This window comes from Pavona decussata, unplaced genomic scaffold (assembly GCF_977016875.1).
Source record: "Pavona decussata unplaced genomic scaffold, jaPavDecu1.1 SCAFFOLD_184, whole genome shotgun sequence".
Classification (NCBI taxonomy): domain Eukaryota; kingdom Metazoa; phylum Cnidaria; class Anthozoa; order Scleractinia; family Agariciidae; genus Pavona; species Pavona decussata.
Genome location: NW_028145593.1, coordinates 1,548,292 through 1,565,000, shown reverse-complemented (window position 1 = coordinate 1,565,000; position 16,709 = coordinate 1,548,292). Strand labels below are relative to the sequence as shown.

At 39.1% G+C, this 16,709-nt stretch overlaps 1 protein-coding gene across 2 annotated transcripts in view; it reads right to left on the bottom strand.

Moving 5' to 3' along the window:
- The window catches only part of LOC146462861 (protein argonaute-2-like), a 28,886-nt gene that overhangs the window by 11,172 nt on the left and 1,005 nt on the right, over positions 1-16,709 (bottom strand). Inside the window, exons 1-12 of one of the 2 annotated variants that reach the window (XM_085085003.1) lie at positions 15,320-15,506; positions 14,928-15,214; positions 12,924-12,977; positions 11,115-11,382; positions 9,509-9,646; positions 7,743-7,917; positions 6,190-6,373; positions 4,486-4,608; positions 2,318-2,345; positions 1,439-1,641; positions 597-684; positions 21-180 (exon numbers count right to left, since the gene is read on the bottom strand). In XM_085085003.1, coding sequence (XP_084941129.1) covers positions 21-180; positions 597-684; positions 1,439-1,641; positions 2,318-2,345; positions 4,486-4,608; positions 6,190-6,373; positions 7,743-7,917; positions 9,509-9,646; positions 11,115-11,382; positions 12,924-12,977; positions 14,928-15,214; positions 15,320-15,338 — 1,727 coding nt within the window. In that variant the 5' untranslated portion in view covers positions 15,339-15,506. Of the gene's footprint in view, positions 1-20; positions 181-596; positions 685-1,438; positions 1,642-2,317; positions 2,346-4,485; positions 4,609-6,189; positions 6,374-7,742; positions 7,918-9,508; positions 9,647-11,114; positions 11,383-12,923; positions 12,978-14,927; positions 15,215-15,319; positions 15,507-16,709 lie in introns of those variants that run through there. The other variant, XM_085085004.1, reaches the window with a different exon arrangement.

The window sequence follows — 16,709 nt, the reverse complement described above, 5'->3', positions numbered from 1 at the left end:
ATATTTAGAGTATAGCTTACCGCACATCCGGAGCAAGAATGCTGTTTATTCCACCAAGTTTGGCGTTAATTTTAAGGCATAAGTTGGACAGAGTTTGTGGTTGAGGGCGAATGACATTTTTTGCTTGTACGCACTGCGTTGCTATTCCTAGAGCTGTATCACCGACCCGCTTCACTTCCGCTGTGAAAAGAATGTAGAAAGTAAAGCGAGATATCAGTGGGTTTTACATGATATTAAAGTAAGACAGTTTCATTCCGATACGAGATGAAAACTTCAGGTTATTCCGAGGTCTTCCACTAACCAATCAAATTAGGGAATCATTTCCAGAGAACCCAGTCAGCTTCACGTGTGACTTGAGCTGGTTTCCTAAAGTTTCTCTTTAATCGTGATTGGATAATCGGAGCACGCCGGCCTTCCACTAAGCAATCAAGATTAGAGGATAATTTCCAGAGAACCCAGTCAGCTTCACGTGTGACTTGAGTTGGTTTCCTAAAGGTTCTCTTCAATCGTGGTTGGATAATCGAAGAACGCCGGAAAGCAAGCGAATTATTTTTTTAACTGCATTTTTGTGCGTTACGCTGTCACTTTGAACGTACCGTAAACAGGAGTTTTGCCGGGCAACACAAGGATTATCAGCTGTAAATTACTGAATGTTGACATGAGGTGTTTGAACATGGGTTCAACCTGACAAGAGAAAAACACAAACAACAACATAAACAAGCAAATTCAATTGATTTGTTGCATGGTAGACTAATCTAAACTCAATTTTATGTATAATATAACGACGGGTGAAACACGTGATTGGGCAAAAAACTTGCCTGCTATACGAAAACTCTATAACCACAAGATGTTTCAATAGGGCCGACAATATTCTTTCATGTATGCGCTTCAATCAATCAATCAATCAATCAATCAATCAATCAATCAATCAATTAATCAGTCAACCAACCAACCAACCAATTAAGAGATCATTGAGTCAATCAGATGGTCAGATGATCAGTCAGTCAGTCGGTCGGTCGGTCAGTTCGTCCGTCCGTCCGTCCGTCCGCCAGTCAGTATGTCGGTCGGTCGGTCAGTCAGTCCGTTCGTTCGTCGGTCAGTCATACAGTCAGTCAATTAGACAGTCAGCCACTCTCATTTATTGAGAGAAGCTCTTAATTGAGTGTAGAAGGTAATTTTTCGCATTTACTATGGTTTATTTCACTCTGTAATTGCTTAAAATCTACTCACGCCACATTAGCTGTAGCATGTTCATGTAAATGATTGATTACATTGATAATTATGGTTTTAGTTCTCCGGCACTCAATTTAAAACCGCACGTAAAAAAAATAAAATAAAAAAAATAAATAAAACACAGTAAAGCTTTGTACACTTCTCGCCTAACCATCCTTCAACTCGTCTTTCCTGGCAGAAAACACATCTGATATCAGTTACTTACATCCTCGGCCCTCTTGGCATATCTACAGAAGCATGGTTCGGACCTGATGGGCATTCCAGTCTCACCGCTAATTTTCATTAGCTGATGGGAGAAGTTCTTCAGAGCTCTGTCGTTGCACTCTTGAGGATTAACAAAACAAGCGATCGCCCAGGTCTTGATTTCAATTCCGTGAAAGAGTTGTTTTCCTCGCATGTCCCACGTTCCTGGAAATTAAGTACAAACGAGAGTTTTATCATTAAGGTCCCCAATGCTGTGCAGCTTGACATGACATTGTACATGACAGGTAAACTCTCATACGTCCACCACAAAACTTGCAAAGCGTATTTATCTTGTGAACACATTGTTCGTCATACATACGGAAAAAGGATCAAGCCTGTGTTCCCAGATCATGTTGTGCCCCCTTACAGACATATTCGTGTAAGCTAATACAGTCTAATTAAACTGTTTGGATGCTTTAGCTGAAAATCTAAGTTGCAGAAAAATATAGGGAACGCAATTCCCGCGTCATATGACGTCAACACTTCTCGTTGCGGACATCAAAGGAAACATATTTGAATGTACTACCTATCTTCCAAGCCTAATTGCCATAGATTTTGTTACTTGCGAAGTCACAGTGGGGGGAGGGGTAGAAATCCGCCCCTCCCCTCTCTCGGCCCCAGAAGACAGAAAAAAAAAACACTCGGCATTACTAAAGAGAGATTTCTCAATTATTTTTTTCGTGCGCAACAGTAGCTTGAAGAAATGCTCGAGTGTTAAGCATTCATATTAGTTCAGCTGTTTTTCGCCAATGGCGGCAGAAGTGTGACAAAATGTCGCCTTAGTTTGCTCCGCAGTATTTACAGTACAGAAAAAAAAAACAACTTGAAATTTTCTTCTTACCTTGTCTAGGGAATATCTTTGGCTTTTCCTGGAGAATAATCAAATAAACACTGTTACGTGATTGAAAAAAGTGTGGCGGCTAACGTTGTCGAGAAATGGGCAATTTGCGCGCGTTTTATTGATGGAAAAACCCTATTCCGAATTTGCCGGTTTGAACTAACAAATTTTTGTGTTAACGAGTTTTTCTACCGGATTGGTGGAAAAACTCAAAATTTCCGCCCAGAAAATTTACACAATTTCTGGAGGAATTTTTAAAACCCACAAAAACTTTTACTGAACAATAATTTATTCAGTCCCCCGCTTGGGGAGAAAGGGGAAACTTAAATATTTCAAATCACGACTTTTAATGCTATGAAAAAGAAGTACAGTCGACTCCCGATAACTCGAACCTCGCGCTAACTCGAACCAGTTTTCCTTTCCTTCCAGGTCATTTTCTATATAATTTTACCTTCGATAACCGATAACTCGAACTCCGGATAACTCGAACCTTTTTCAATTTCCCGTCAAGGTTCGAGTTATCGGGAGTCGACTGTAGATAATAAGTACATTTTTTTAATGACAAACATACTGACACTACTTACAATAGAAAACCTAACACTACTCACAATATAATACATACATTACTTACAACATGACTCCTGCATTATAGACAATGTTATACTTATACTACTTCTGTTTTTTTTTTTTTTTTTTTTTTTTTTTTTGACATTTCATCTCTCACAGTGTAATACAAACCTTTACATACAATATAGTAATACAAACAAAAAACATGTAAAAGAAAACAAAGGAAGCTTACATTCGCGACATTAAATTAAGTTAAGGACGGTGCCTACTAATACCAAAGTATTTTTGTGCGGTTTATGACTATGCGGGAAAAGCAGATCTTAGCAAGGGCTACTGGAATCCGAAAAGAAAATTGGGGGTAACCACGCATTTTTCAGAGATAATTAAGCAATAATATCTCTAAAAAGCGCCAACTGAAAATATAAAGCAATGTATGGGATTTTTTCCTAAATTGAAGCTTAATTATCTCTGAAAAATGCATGGTTACCCCTAATTTTCTTTTGAGATACCAAAAGCATTTGCTAAGTTCTGCTTTCTCCGTAAAGTTTTAAACCGCGCAAAAATATTCCTGTATTAGTAGTCACCACCCATAGGACACCCGAGTATCTCGCGATGCGCAGAACGTATGCGCAGTAACAATAGTAGGCACCGTCCTTAAGAAGTCACAACGCGTATCAGGAATGCACAGAGAGGTCCACTTGTTCCTATATTTAGTATAGTTGGCCGTTGTTATCTGCAATTTCTCTTTCACATTTTAGTTTCGAGGAGAACGATGAAAGCCTCTAGTTTCGGGGTCTCGGACTAGCTTATGCTAGGTAGACATAATATCGGGATATTAGCAGGTAATGATTGAAAGCGTGAAAGCAGGTGGATTCTGGTTTGTAGCCGTACAAAAATTCAGTAGCACTGGGATTTATGTCATCAGAACGCTTGAAGTTCCACCAATTTAAGACATCCTTCCAGAAAAGTTTGACTTCAGGGTACTCGTAAAACCTATCCACGGTAGTTTCAGTAGAGGAATTTTTTTTCCGAGAATTTTCATAATCACCATGTACTTCCCAAATAATAAGAACATGGTGATGATGAAAATTGTCGATAAAAATTTCCAAGCCCCCAGCACCCCCGACCTTCTATTTACTACTCTGGATGCTCTATCGACTAAGCTATGGGTGACTCGTCTTTATTATCTTTCATTTTCAGGGCATTAGGTGGTTGGCTGGTTCACGACTTTTAAACAAAAGTTAATTAGCTTTTCTAAAACATTACCACACAACTAATTGAAACATAGCACTGAAGGGTTGTATATTCCAAACAAAAAGTCATCGTCACCTTTAGTTTAAGTTTTCCTAAAGGCAAACTGACTGGAAGTTAAGGCCATTGGTACGCCTAAAGTTTACTTTACTTTACTAAAGATTACTTTGTTTCTTACGGGAAGGGTGGGGGGGGGGGGATCTTATATGTAATAGGAACAAATCTGACCTCCCAACCAGGGGACTTTTTAGATAGGGGGCCTAATAAACAGGGAGGGAAAGGAGAGGGAGGTTACTAGAGCTTTCACGGTGTTTTCCCGACTGAAATCCTTAAGGCTCGCTGCGTTCCCTTACCTTTCCACCATACTGTAGTTTGGGTGCTTGAAGAACTCGACCCTGGAGTTCAACCATTTTGTCGCTGATTGAAATTCCGAAGTCATTCGCATACGGATCATTGCTGAAGTCAGCTTTCCTCACCTACGAATGAACGGTAAATTCAATACCTTTGCCGTTCACTAAATTTCAAGAACCGTGCCATATATACAATTCTTTTAATAATCATATGCATAGTTATGGCATGCTTAAGTTTTACCTGGAGTTTAACAAAGTTTGAGCATTTCTAAAACGCCCGAGCGAATGACGGATGGGGATTAACATGTCAAAACGTTTGTAACAGAGGCTTTGTGGTTTGGATTATTTATCATTGAACACCGCATCATTAAAATAACTGAAAGTATATACAGTACTGGAGCCAGTTGTTCAAAGGCCGGATAACTTTATCCTGTGGATAAGTCACTATCCAACAGTTTCAATCTGTGCAAAGATTTCAGTATTTTCTCTTGTACAAGCGAATATGCACACTCTAACCAGAGTTACGTTTGGGAGTGGACGAAAACCTTGGACAACGTTTAACGTGAAGTATATTTTAGACCTTGAATAGTGCCTTATCCAGCGGATAAAGTTATCCAGCCTTTGAACAACTGGGGCCTGGCCACTTGAATAGCACCACGTACACGCGCGTAAAACTCGCCCAATGTGGTGGATTTACGCGCGAAATGCACGCGCATTACACGCGCGTAAAAATTTCCCAAACTGTAAATAGGCCATTTTCGAGTTACTGTGAACCTCATTACGAAAGCAAGGCTAAGTGCAAAGCTTTACGTGAAAATAAGCTTTGTTTGCATTTGAATGAAAACTTATTTTCATAATAAAAACTTTGCACTTAGCCTCTTTCATAATGAGGTTCACAGCAACCCAGAAATGGCCTATTTGAGGACGGTGCCTACTATTGTTACTGCGCATACGTTCTGCGCATCTCGAGATACTCAGGTTTCCTATGGGTGGTGCCTACTAATATAAGGATATTTTTGCGCGCTTTAAAACTATGCGGAGAAAGCAGAACTTAACAAGTGATTTTGGTATCCAAAAAGAAAATTGGGGGTAGCCATGCATTTTTCAGAGATAATAAAGCTTCAATTTGGAAAAAAGCACCATACATTGCTTTGTATTTTGCTGCTTTTTAGAATAATTGTTGCTTAGTTACCTCTAAAAAATGCGTGGTTACCCCCAATTTTCTTTCTGGATTTCAATAGCCGCTGCTAAGATCTGCTTTTCCCGCATAGTGATAAACCGCGCAAAAATACTTCGCTATTAGTAGGCACCGTCCTTAAACGAGAGAGAAAAGGTCCTCTTTAGCATACGCGATTTGCGTGTATTGTTCACCTAGCGGTGTACGGGAACTAGACAAAAGCTTTTTAGAGGTGAATGCATTAGAAATAAAAAGAAGAATCTCGCAGAATCTGTATTTCAAACTTTGCAAAAGTACGTGCAGTAAAACTAACACGCTGCCACCTTTGTCGTACTTAAAGGCTGAACACGTTTTCGCTTAAATGGCCAAAAAGATCATTTAGTAGGATGTTTGTTCGCAGTATAGTTACACTTTGTACAGGGTTATCTGTAGAATCTAATGATATCTCTTATGTATTGTTGCCAAAATGTTTCATCATTACATAATTGCTCGCTCATCATTAGGCCAACTTGTCATGCACCAACACTCACCAAGTTCAAGATCTCCTGTTCTCTATCAGGCGCTTTCTTGGCCGTAGCTCGGATCATCTTAGCGGTCTGTTGATCGGACAGCCTCTTTATACAGCGCTGACCAGCGACAAGGTTGCAGACCTCCATAGGAAGATAGGTATGCTTTTGTTCCTGTCCAACTTGAAGGCAAGGAAGGTGGGGGAACCTGCGAAAATGAATGCTCAACTTGCCATTTGTACCTTACCCCGACGATAATATGACAACTAATGCGAGAAATTAAGAAAGAAATGCACGGATTGGTATACTCTGTATAAGAGTCAGGGTTTCTGATAAGAGAGGTGTCTCAGGTCAAAACTCCAAGAGAGGTGACTTTCTGACTAGCCTGCAATTAAGGGGACTTATTTTGGTTCAGCGCAATAGCCGCCATCTTGGATGTTAAAAGCAGCGGAAGGGTTGGGCATTAGGACAAAAGAAAAACTTTGGCGGCTACGACTTAACGCCTAACCGACATTCTGGCTTTCGCGCGCCGCCCAAAAACGCCTGCATTGCAGTCTACTTCCCGAACCGACAAAATAAATGGTAAACTTAAGAAGATTTGGAGAGAACCAGAACTTTTGACCCTCAAAATCAGATTCTTCATGACACGATGACTTTGAAAAGTTATCTCAGAGACACTGATGAGACAAATACATATTTTTGAAATGAAACCCTGAAATCAACGTCGCTCCAAATCATTTCAACAGTATTTGGATGTCCATAAAATTAATTGTATCAACGTCAAGTTTCAATTTCCTTATAAGTAAAGGTTTGGTTATACATAGACAAGTAAAGATAAACGATAAAAAGGAACAACGTTTCGGGGTCGTCATGACGCCATTATCGAGTTCAATTATTTCTAACACTTCGAACTTGATAATGGCGTCATGACGACCCCGAAACGTTGTTCCTTTTTATCGTTTATCTTTACTTGTCTAAGTTTCAATTTAAATAATTAACTTCAAGTTCGCCATTAAATGAACCCTTTACAGAGTACTTTTCCCCATAATCGTTCCATTGTACTTTGGATTGTAGCATGCATTCCTTTACAGTCACAAGTTTTGGTAGCCTCCCACACAGTCGTTTTTAGGGGACTCGTACTATCTCCTCCTAACTGAGTCTGTTTGTGGGGAGGAGATAATACGAGTCCCCTATAAACGACTGTGTGGGAGGCTAAAGTTTTGGTAGCAAATTGAATTATGGCCTCTACGTTAGGCCAATCACGTTTCGACACGTTATCACGTTTACAACTTGTTCACTGCCAGCACGCCAGCTATTCCTACATGCACAATCAGTTCAGTCCCAGTGCAAGTTTTTTCAAGCGTACCATCTACTGACGTTACGTTACGTTACAGTGTACGTTACGTAATACCATCTATTGACCATCTACTGATGGTATAAATACCATGGAATAACTCCACAATTCACTTGACTCTGAAGATGACTTCACCCACTCACCCGGATGATTATTTACGTAAATGGTTCAAACCATTTACAGTTTTTACTACCAAGTGCACACAATGTGACCCAGAACTTACTGTAGTCTTTTTGAATGTTTTTCCTGGAAGTATCTCGCCACAGTGATCTCGCGCTGCTGTCCTGTCTCCATCTGTTTCAGGGGAAACTTGAGCATTTGCGCGGGCTGTTTTGTGACATTTATGACTCTGTATTTTCTTTTCATGGTACCACAATGAGTGATTTCTACTTTTAGACCTGTGTGCAAAGCAAGATTTTTAAATACTGTAGAAGGAACAACTCAGGTTTGAAGCACAGTGTACAGTATCGCTCAAAAGTAAGTTGACAGTCTTGACTTGATCCTCGAAACTCGATTCTCGCGTCTCGAACGTCGAGACGTTACAATTTTGAGACGTGAGAATCGAAAATCGAGAACTGAGGACCGAGATGGATGTTCTAGCTATCTGTGAAGTGGACATTTCGCGAATATCTCCTGTGAGGCAAGGAATGGCGGATTCTAGACATGATATGTGCTTTATTTGGTCATTATTTTATGGAAGAAAACTGTGGCGCTTGCATCTCGATTTCCGACAATCTTTGACTTGACCAGTATGTACAACGCTTTCAAGTGCGGTCCTTTTTACTAACTGAATTTACAGTATTTCTCGAGAGATCAGTGAAGCGACAAGCTCATTAATTCTCAACTCGAAACTTAAAAGACTCGCTTCGAAAGTCTTGAAACTCGAATCCATCCTTGAAATTTTTGAGAATTGAGTCGCGAGACGATCGACGCGAGGATCAAGACGCGAGGGAATGTCTTTTTACTTTTGAGCTGTACTTTAGCCAAGAATCCTACGATGACAAAACAACAACAATAAAAATATTTACTCCTCATAACAAGTCCAGCACCTTCATCTCTCGAATCGACTTCTATTTGCCGACTTCTATTTGAATTGGCTTGCACTGAAACGACCGGTAACCGTTGCAATGAATGACTGACACTGGGAGAGATTTTATCAGTTACACCAAAGCTGCTATACCAACGCAGTTATTTTTTAGTGCAGTCGTTTTTAGGAGGGAAGGGAAATGTGACTCCCCTAGATGTAAAAATGACTGCTGCATGGAAAGTTACCGTCTAGCCAAACCAGTAAAACTCCTGTTTGGTAGAATGCAGTGGGATTAGCACAGATGAAAACCAATCAATTGAAAGTAGCTGTTAGTAAGTGCAAATTATGGTCAGAAATTAGTTACATTAATTTCAAACCTTTCATATTTTATGGGTCGTTTTACAAATGGGTTAGTGTCAAATTTTGGTAGCCTACAAGACAAAACTTAAGAAGAATTGCAAAGACAAAAATAACAAAAAAAAAGTCACCAAATCCAATAAAGGAAGACTTTTCCTCACAACTGTTGAATTTTTTAAAGTGGTCCAAAAATTAAGCTCGATTCTCACAAGTAATCAGAAGGCCAAATTTCTAAGGTTCTCAGTTAAGGCTGATTATTATTCAACACATTGTGACACTGCTCAAATAAGGTCACGGCCGGTGCACTTAATATTCATTGACTGTACACAACAGAACTATCCTGCGATATATATAATTTTGTGTGTCGAGAAAATGGTAGAACGCTTTAAATGATTTAGAAACAACCTCGGAAGATCAGCTTTTCTGCAATAAAACTGTGCCTTGCTGTCAATGTGTTGAATAATATAACCATTGTCCTGCTCAATCTTGCAGAATATCACCTGATTTTACCCAGCTCAGCCTAGAGCCTCATCAGCTAAGTATCAGGTAACATTCTCCACAATTTCACAGGATAATTGTTAAATAATTGCAGGTTTACATTGTACCTTTAATCTCTTTGGTTAATTTCATTCTCTCTGCATCCGTCAGTGGTCTTCCTTGCTGTAGGTCTTGCTGTGGTTTGCGAAGAACCTCACACATAAACTCAACCACAGGTTGACATTTGTAAAAGGCTGTCGCTGACACTGAGGAAGTAAAAAAACAGGTAAATAGAACAATTTCAAGTTTGTCTTTTAGTTCTTTAGACATTAATGAATTGTCACAAGCCACAAGAAACTTATTTAAGGTTAATTTTTTTAATCCTATCTAGACCACGCTTTTTTATGTCCTCTGGGGTTGCAACCATAAAAATATTAATGGCATACTGTAACTTGGCAGTGACAACACTTGCATGTGGCTCATGGTTCCACTTGAGTTTTGAACATCTATGACTTCATTTTATGGTCTTTAAGAGTATAGACCATAAAAAACTGCCATTGATTTATTAATTGGATGAGTTAATATCCATATTAGTGGAGTAAACCCATTATTAATTAGAAAACAATATTAACCCTAGGCTACCTCAAACATAAATATACAGGAATGCCACATGTACAAATCTTATTTAGACAAAGCTGCAAAGTTTGTAGCCTTCTGTTTGAAAGTTACAGCTGTATTCATGCAGGCAAATGCTGTTCAACCCTCCTTCGCTCCCCCACCCCTACCCCCTCCATACCATACCCCCTAACCTACCCTACCACCTACCCCTCCATACCATAGTTTTAACAGGGATTTTCTTTCAATTTACCTCTGCCATAGAGTCCTAAAGTGTGACGTCACAAATATTTGAATTTATGAAATTATGGGAATTGCTAGTATATTTGGAAAGAGCATGATGAAAAATGCCTACTTGCCAAAAATCAGCATCTTTTTGCAATTTGGGGGCGAGATATTAGCGTCATTATGCCGTGATGGCTCCATACAAATCCTTCTAACTTTGTCTCGGTTCTTAACGTTAGGAACTGAGACAAAATTAGAAGGATTTCTAGTCCACGCGCTTAATCATATTGTACTTCAAACAAGTTGACTTCCAAGCCCACAGATCATCCTGAATGTATATAAATTATGTTCTCAAGGGGATTATTAATATTAATAGTAATACTCTAAATGCCGGTTCTTGGCAGTACACAAGGAAACATTCTTATTACATTGTATGTAATTGATACATAATTCATACATACATAACATGTAAAATACATGTACATGATAAACTAGGGACTTTAAGGAACCATGACAGCAACACAAATGAAAACGTCACTTGAAAATATAAGTTTGTGTTGCTTGTATTACTTCGTGATTATTACAATTTGCTCAACTTGTATAATGTGGCTGAACTATCCAGCAACAGAACAGATGGGAACGGTATTCAAGTTGAGTCAGAGAATGAAAAATGTATCATCATGTGCTCACGTTCTCCACAAAACCTTGAATTTGGTAATTTCACATTGTTGTTTGGCCGAGACTATGGCGAAGAAATGTACCAAGATATTGTGCAGGGCGTTTGTTTTTCTCATTAAATCCGATTGTTATGTAGCATTCTTGTCGCCGTCGCTGAGTAGCTTCTTAAACTCCCTAGTTACTACTGTACAATACATGATTGTATATTCCACTTACCATCAATGTTCAGCATCATTTTCCACTGTGATGGCCTGACGCTCTGATGAAAGCCAAACCACACCTCACGCCCACTCTCCAGAGGATGGTAATAGCCTTCTGGCGGAGAGAAGAAAGATCTTCCCACTGAGGTGTACGTCATGGATGGCAAATGCCGCAGAACAACATCCAGTGCCTGGATAGTCTCAAATGGAATCTGATTGTATTTTCCTTCTAGGGCCTGTTCCAGCGCAAATAAGCTGACTTGTGCAACCCATTTGACGGTCACCTAAATTTTGACATTTTAATTACGATTAAAAATCTTGTTACTGCACCTCTCAGTAACATATGGACTCTGAACTTTACCCCAACTAACGATTATGCATTTTACTGCTATCAATCAAAATTACGGCAACAACTGGCTGACCTCATTAAAAAAAAAAAAAAAGGAAACAGACAAAGTGGATTGAAATCAGCCATTCACAGCACACAACCATATACGACCCTTTGACTCCATTGAGCCAAATGTTTTTGTTTTCTTAGAGTCAGAGGTCTGCTGCAGTGAAAAGTGTAATGGTCAACTGAATCTTGAACTTCAGAGTGTGCATATTATTGAAAGGCACAGTAAACTCTAAGATTTACAATAAATTATTAAGCAACACTGTAAACATTATTTTTTTCTTTGTTAGCCAGCACTCCAAGTTACAACTTAAAGTGCCCCTAACCCTACAATTTGTTTTCTTTTGGTAGATTTCCATATCTTTCAAGAACTCATTTTCGAAAAATTTTTTGAGAAATATTGAATCCTTTTTTTTACGAGCGCTAGAAGTGAAGGCAGTCTTGTCGATATTTTCACCCATCGTTCACATTAGTCCCCCACTCGGCCAAATAAGTCCAAATATGGAGCGAAACGTAAGAAAAGGACATCGTGCAAAAATATCTGAAGATTCGCGGTAATGCTTCAATTGTAAACAGAGAAAATGGTTGAAAAATGTGTGGTTTTTGGATGCAGCAACTCTCGAAATGTAGAGAAAGGAATCAGCTTGCATAAGATTCCTTCTGATAACGATCCGAGGCCTGAAGTCTGCCGTCTCTATTTCTTCAAAGTCAAGGCATTCTGAATCGTCTGAAAGATACTCTTCGCCACTTGTGTCGGAAAACTCTTCGGAAGAGGACATATTTCATACCAATAATCTTCAATTGCAATATACTTTCAAGGATCCATACTTTCAATGCTTTGTGCTTTGGAATGGTGTCCTTTTCTTACATCACAGGTAAGAAACTGTCAAATATCGGACGCTTCTCGTTGGCTTGTTCCTAATGAGCCCACGAGACAAAAATTTGTCCAGCGGGGCTTAAAGCGCGCAAAAATTTAAAAATTTCAGCACTTTTTCTAAACGCTCGTAAAAAAAAAAGGATTCAGTATTTCTAAAAAAATTTTTTGAAAATGAGTTCTTCACAGATATGGAAATCTACACTGTACCAAAAGAAAACAAATTGAAGGTTTAGGGGCACTTTAAGCTGCTGCAAAGGTTACCAATATTATACACTTGATGTATGGTTCCGAGGGAAAACAAAACTAACTAGTTTCCCGAGGGACCATACATTAAGTGCTCTGTTATATATTTTGACTTTCCCTTCAACAATCACAGCAAAACAAACAACTGAGAGGGCAACAACTGCGGAATTGTATCGCGGTCGGGATACATTTGTATTTGATTAGGGGCATGTGACCAAGAATCAACCAATCACGGTGCTCGTTTTGTTAAAAGAAGCGAAAGTCTAGGTATTATATAACAATTGTAATATCAAACTAAGTATCATTCATACTTTGAAGGTTTTGTCCTTGCTGTTTTCAGTTGGAAGTGTAACCTGGAAATCCACCTAAAAATAAACAAACATTAATTATTGGATTTTAATCCCAGTAATCCACGAGCTATAATTTTTCTATGTGTGTCAGGGGTGCAGACAGGTAATTATGCACGTTAGGGCTTTACTCTGGTTTCATAACATGAAGCAACAAAGAGTGCCTTCTAGAGAATTAAGGATGTGATCACCCAAGGTGAATTTTCTTGTATTTTAATAACTTCTCCCTGGTACTCTTATATTAAATATAAGAAGAGTACTGTGTGGGGACAAGATAGGAGAATTTGTTCTTTGATCTTAGCGGTTAAAGGGTTAACAGTTTTCCAATACCCACTCATTCATATGGGATGACAACACAAAAACATAGAGGTCAACCAAGCCTTCCCATCAGAAGGTACTGTACATCTATAAGGCGCTATCCACTACATATCCTCCAAGAGCAGATGTACCACCTTTTGTTTCACCTGTCAAGATGGGTTTGCAGACACCCTTTTCTCAGAAAATGAAACAAATGCCAGAAAAGTCATTTCCACTCACAGCCCATCCATTACACCACCACACTTTGTCATTTTTTTTTTGTTTTTGTTTTTTGTTTGTTTTCCACTTCCACTAGTTCTAGAAAAAGTTGATCTTGCTAGTATGTTTTGCCGTAGTTTAAAAGTAGCAATGAAAATTGTCTTCAGCGCTAAAGGTGCATCCATACAGTGTAATATATAATGATAGAAATCAATAGTTGGTCCTTAAAATCCCCCAATTATCTTTTAGGCCATCCCAATAAAATGTTTCGTTTCCCATCGCCCCATCTCTTGTGATGGTGGGTCGGTCGGTCGGGCAAAAAGAAAAAAACAAATGAACACTTGAAAGGGTCTGGTTTTCAGAGAAGGCCGGGCTGCTAAGTAAGAAAGCCTGGTTAGAAAGTCAACTCGAACACTTGGTCTTTTCGTTCGTTATTCGTAGTATCGATCGATGTGAATTAACGACAAGGACATCACATCATACCAATTGTTGTTACTAAAACAAGATCGTGTGCTTGTAAATTAAAGTATTTGCTTCTTTGACTAGCAAATCTGGAAATTTTTTGTTTTACTTTTTCAAAAGAAATGGGTTGGTCGGGCGATGGGAAACAAAACATTTTATTGGGATGGCCTTATTTACAATTTTATTGATTAACAATAATATTATTAAGAAACATTTGACAACTACAGTTGACTCCCGATAACTCGAACCCTCGCTAACTCGAACCTCGCGCTAACTCGAACCAATTTTCCTTTCAAAACAGGCCATTTTCTATATAATTTTACCCTCGATAACTCGAACTCCCGATAACTCGAACCTTTTTCAATTTCCCTTGAAGGTTCAAGTTATCGGGAGTCGACTGTATCACATCATCAACAAGCTTTTTGATGATCAATTTTGATCAACATTACATTCTGCTTTTAAGAATGAGGTAACATAGCAAACCTTATTGTACATTCTAAAACTTAAAAAAAATAGCCTCTAAGGAACTTTTCATTTAGTCTACTGACTGATGATGTTTTTGCAATTCACCCTCGAGTATACCTCCTCTGATATGACTGAAGGTCACGTTTGAAATTTGTTCTTCAACCACGACCTTAAGTTCTAATAAAAATTACCAACTTATATAGCTGATGTTGACATGGCATTGTTTGAATAGACTTACAGGTGGGAATATCAATAATAAAAACTGAAAGAAATGGCAAAAGAGAAAGCGAAAAAATTACCTAAGGTTTTGATCCACTCATAAGGTCAAGAACAATTCTACAATTTTACCATCCTCAGCGATTGAAAAGTTAATCCGAGAGCTTAATTCAAAACAAAGCTGGGACGCAACAGAGTCACGCTCTTAAATATAACATAGGGCATGACATGCACCATCGGGTACAATAAAATACTAAGGATGGCCGGCATAAAAAAAGATCTTTCGTTCTATTATAAACAGACACTTACCGGTTTTCGACCGATAGGTAATGCTCTACTACTGTACAGGTTCTTTCTTCCATCAAACACTGGTCTTTGTCCGCCAAAAACTTTGTGATAAGTGCTCACCATTGCCTCCACAACATCTCGATTCACGCGACGAGGGCATTTGTCAGGAGCAATCGAAAGATCGTAATGATGAATATCTCCTTTGGGAAGTTTAACTTGGAAGAAGTTAGTTCTTAGGGCGATTGCTTTGCCCACTGTTCCGAAATTTGGTCTTTTAGGCGGTGCGAAGTCTCCACCGACGCGATTTGCTGAAACAGAAAGTAGAAACGGTAGATTTAAAATCGTTGTGTCTTTTACAAATGCGAATAAACCAGGAATTAACAAAACATCTGCCAAACGACATGGGCAGAAACCTGGATTGTTTGATGCCATTGAATCCCCTTAACAAGATCCGTTAAAAACGTTCCCAAACGGAAGCACAAATGACATCAGACGCTATGAAATGTTCGCAAGATTCGTTCGATCGAAGCCGGAACAATCGCCATTTTTACGAGCGACGCCATCTTCTTTTTTCAAACGCAACCTTGTCTCGTACCCAGATCTCTCACTCCATTTTCACTGAAGACAAGTGGAGCGGATGTGCGCTAGAATTGTTTTAATACTTTCTCGCGAAATTTCAGGGGCACCCAACGGATTGTGTCGGTAAATTATCTGTTCGGAAGGCCCTTAATCCCCTACAATTTTCTAAAGGTAATTTTCGCCTCGAACTTTCGTGATATGGGATATTTAAGGCCTGGTGTTTTCGTATTGATAAAAATGTCGTTTCTGGTACCGAAAAAAGGTCAGCTAAGATTTTCGGAAAGGAAATAAGACCTAAGGTTTTCCGGGAAATGGACAAAAATGCCCTAGTAATTTCGAAAAGACTCAAGTTCCCCTAGAATGACCGAACAGATAAAAATATTATAACGCAGCTTTAAATGGACCTACAGAGTTTTAAAGGCACTCCAGATAGCCTAAAATAGCGTTTCAAAGGATCTGAGAGAAAACTCTCGTTGGGTGCCCCTGAAATTTGGTAGAAAGGTAGTTTTAAATGGCCCCAGTTGTTCAAAGGACGGATAACTTTATCCGCTGGATAAGGCATTATTCAGGGTCTCAAATATACTTCACGTTAAACGTTGTCCAAGGTTTTCGTACACTCCCAAACTTAACTGTGGTTAGAGTGTGCATATTGGCTTGTACAAGAGCACTAATACTGAAATCTTTACACAGATTGAAACTGTCGGATAGTGACTTATCCACAGGTTAAAGTTATCCGGCCTTTGAACAACTGGAGCCTGATATAGTGCCACCGCGAAAATTTGATGTCAGCTGAGTTAAGAGGGTGTTTCAATATGGCCACCCTCTTGAAGTTCAAGATTCAGTTGTCCATTACACTTTTCACTGCAGCAGACCTCTGACTCTAAGACTGACAAAAACATTTGGCTCAATGGAGTCAAAGGGTCATATATGGTTGTTGTTAGCCCAGCATTAGGCTCGCCTCCGGTAAGCGACCCCTTCGTCGTGCCCCAAGGATGGTCGCTTACGAGAGAGTTGACTAGAATAGGCCTTATCACGGTTTTCGACGCCATTTTGAAGAGTAGGCAAACAGGCTTGAAACTGAACAGTATTTGTATGGAAATCCGATGTCAAATAATTTTCATAAAACATCGCTTCTGAAAAATTCATGAATTGGAAACTTTTGGCTCTAAGAAAAGGATTTTAAGAAAAAAAAAATGGAGGATGTGCCAGAAAGCGTCCAGTCGT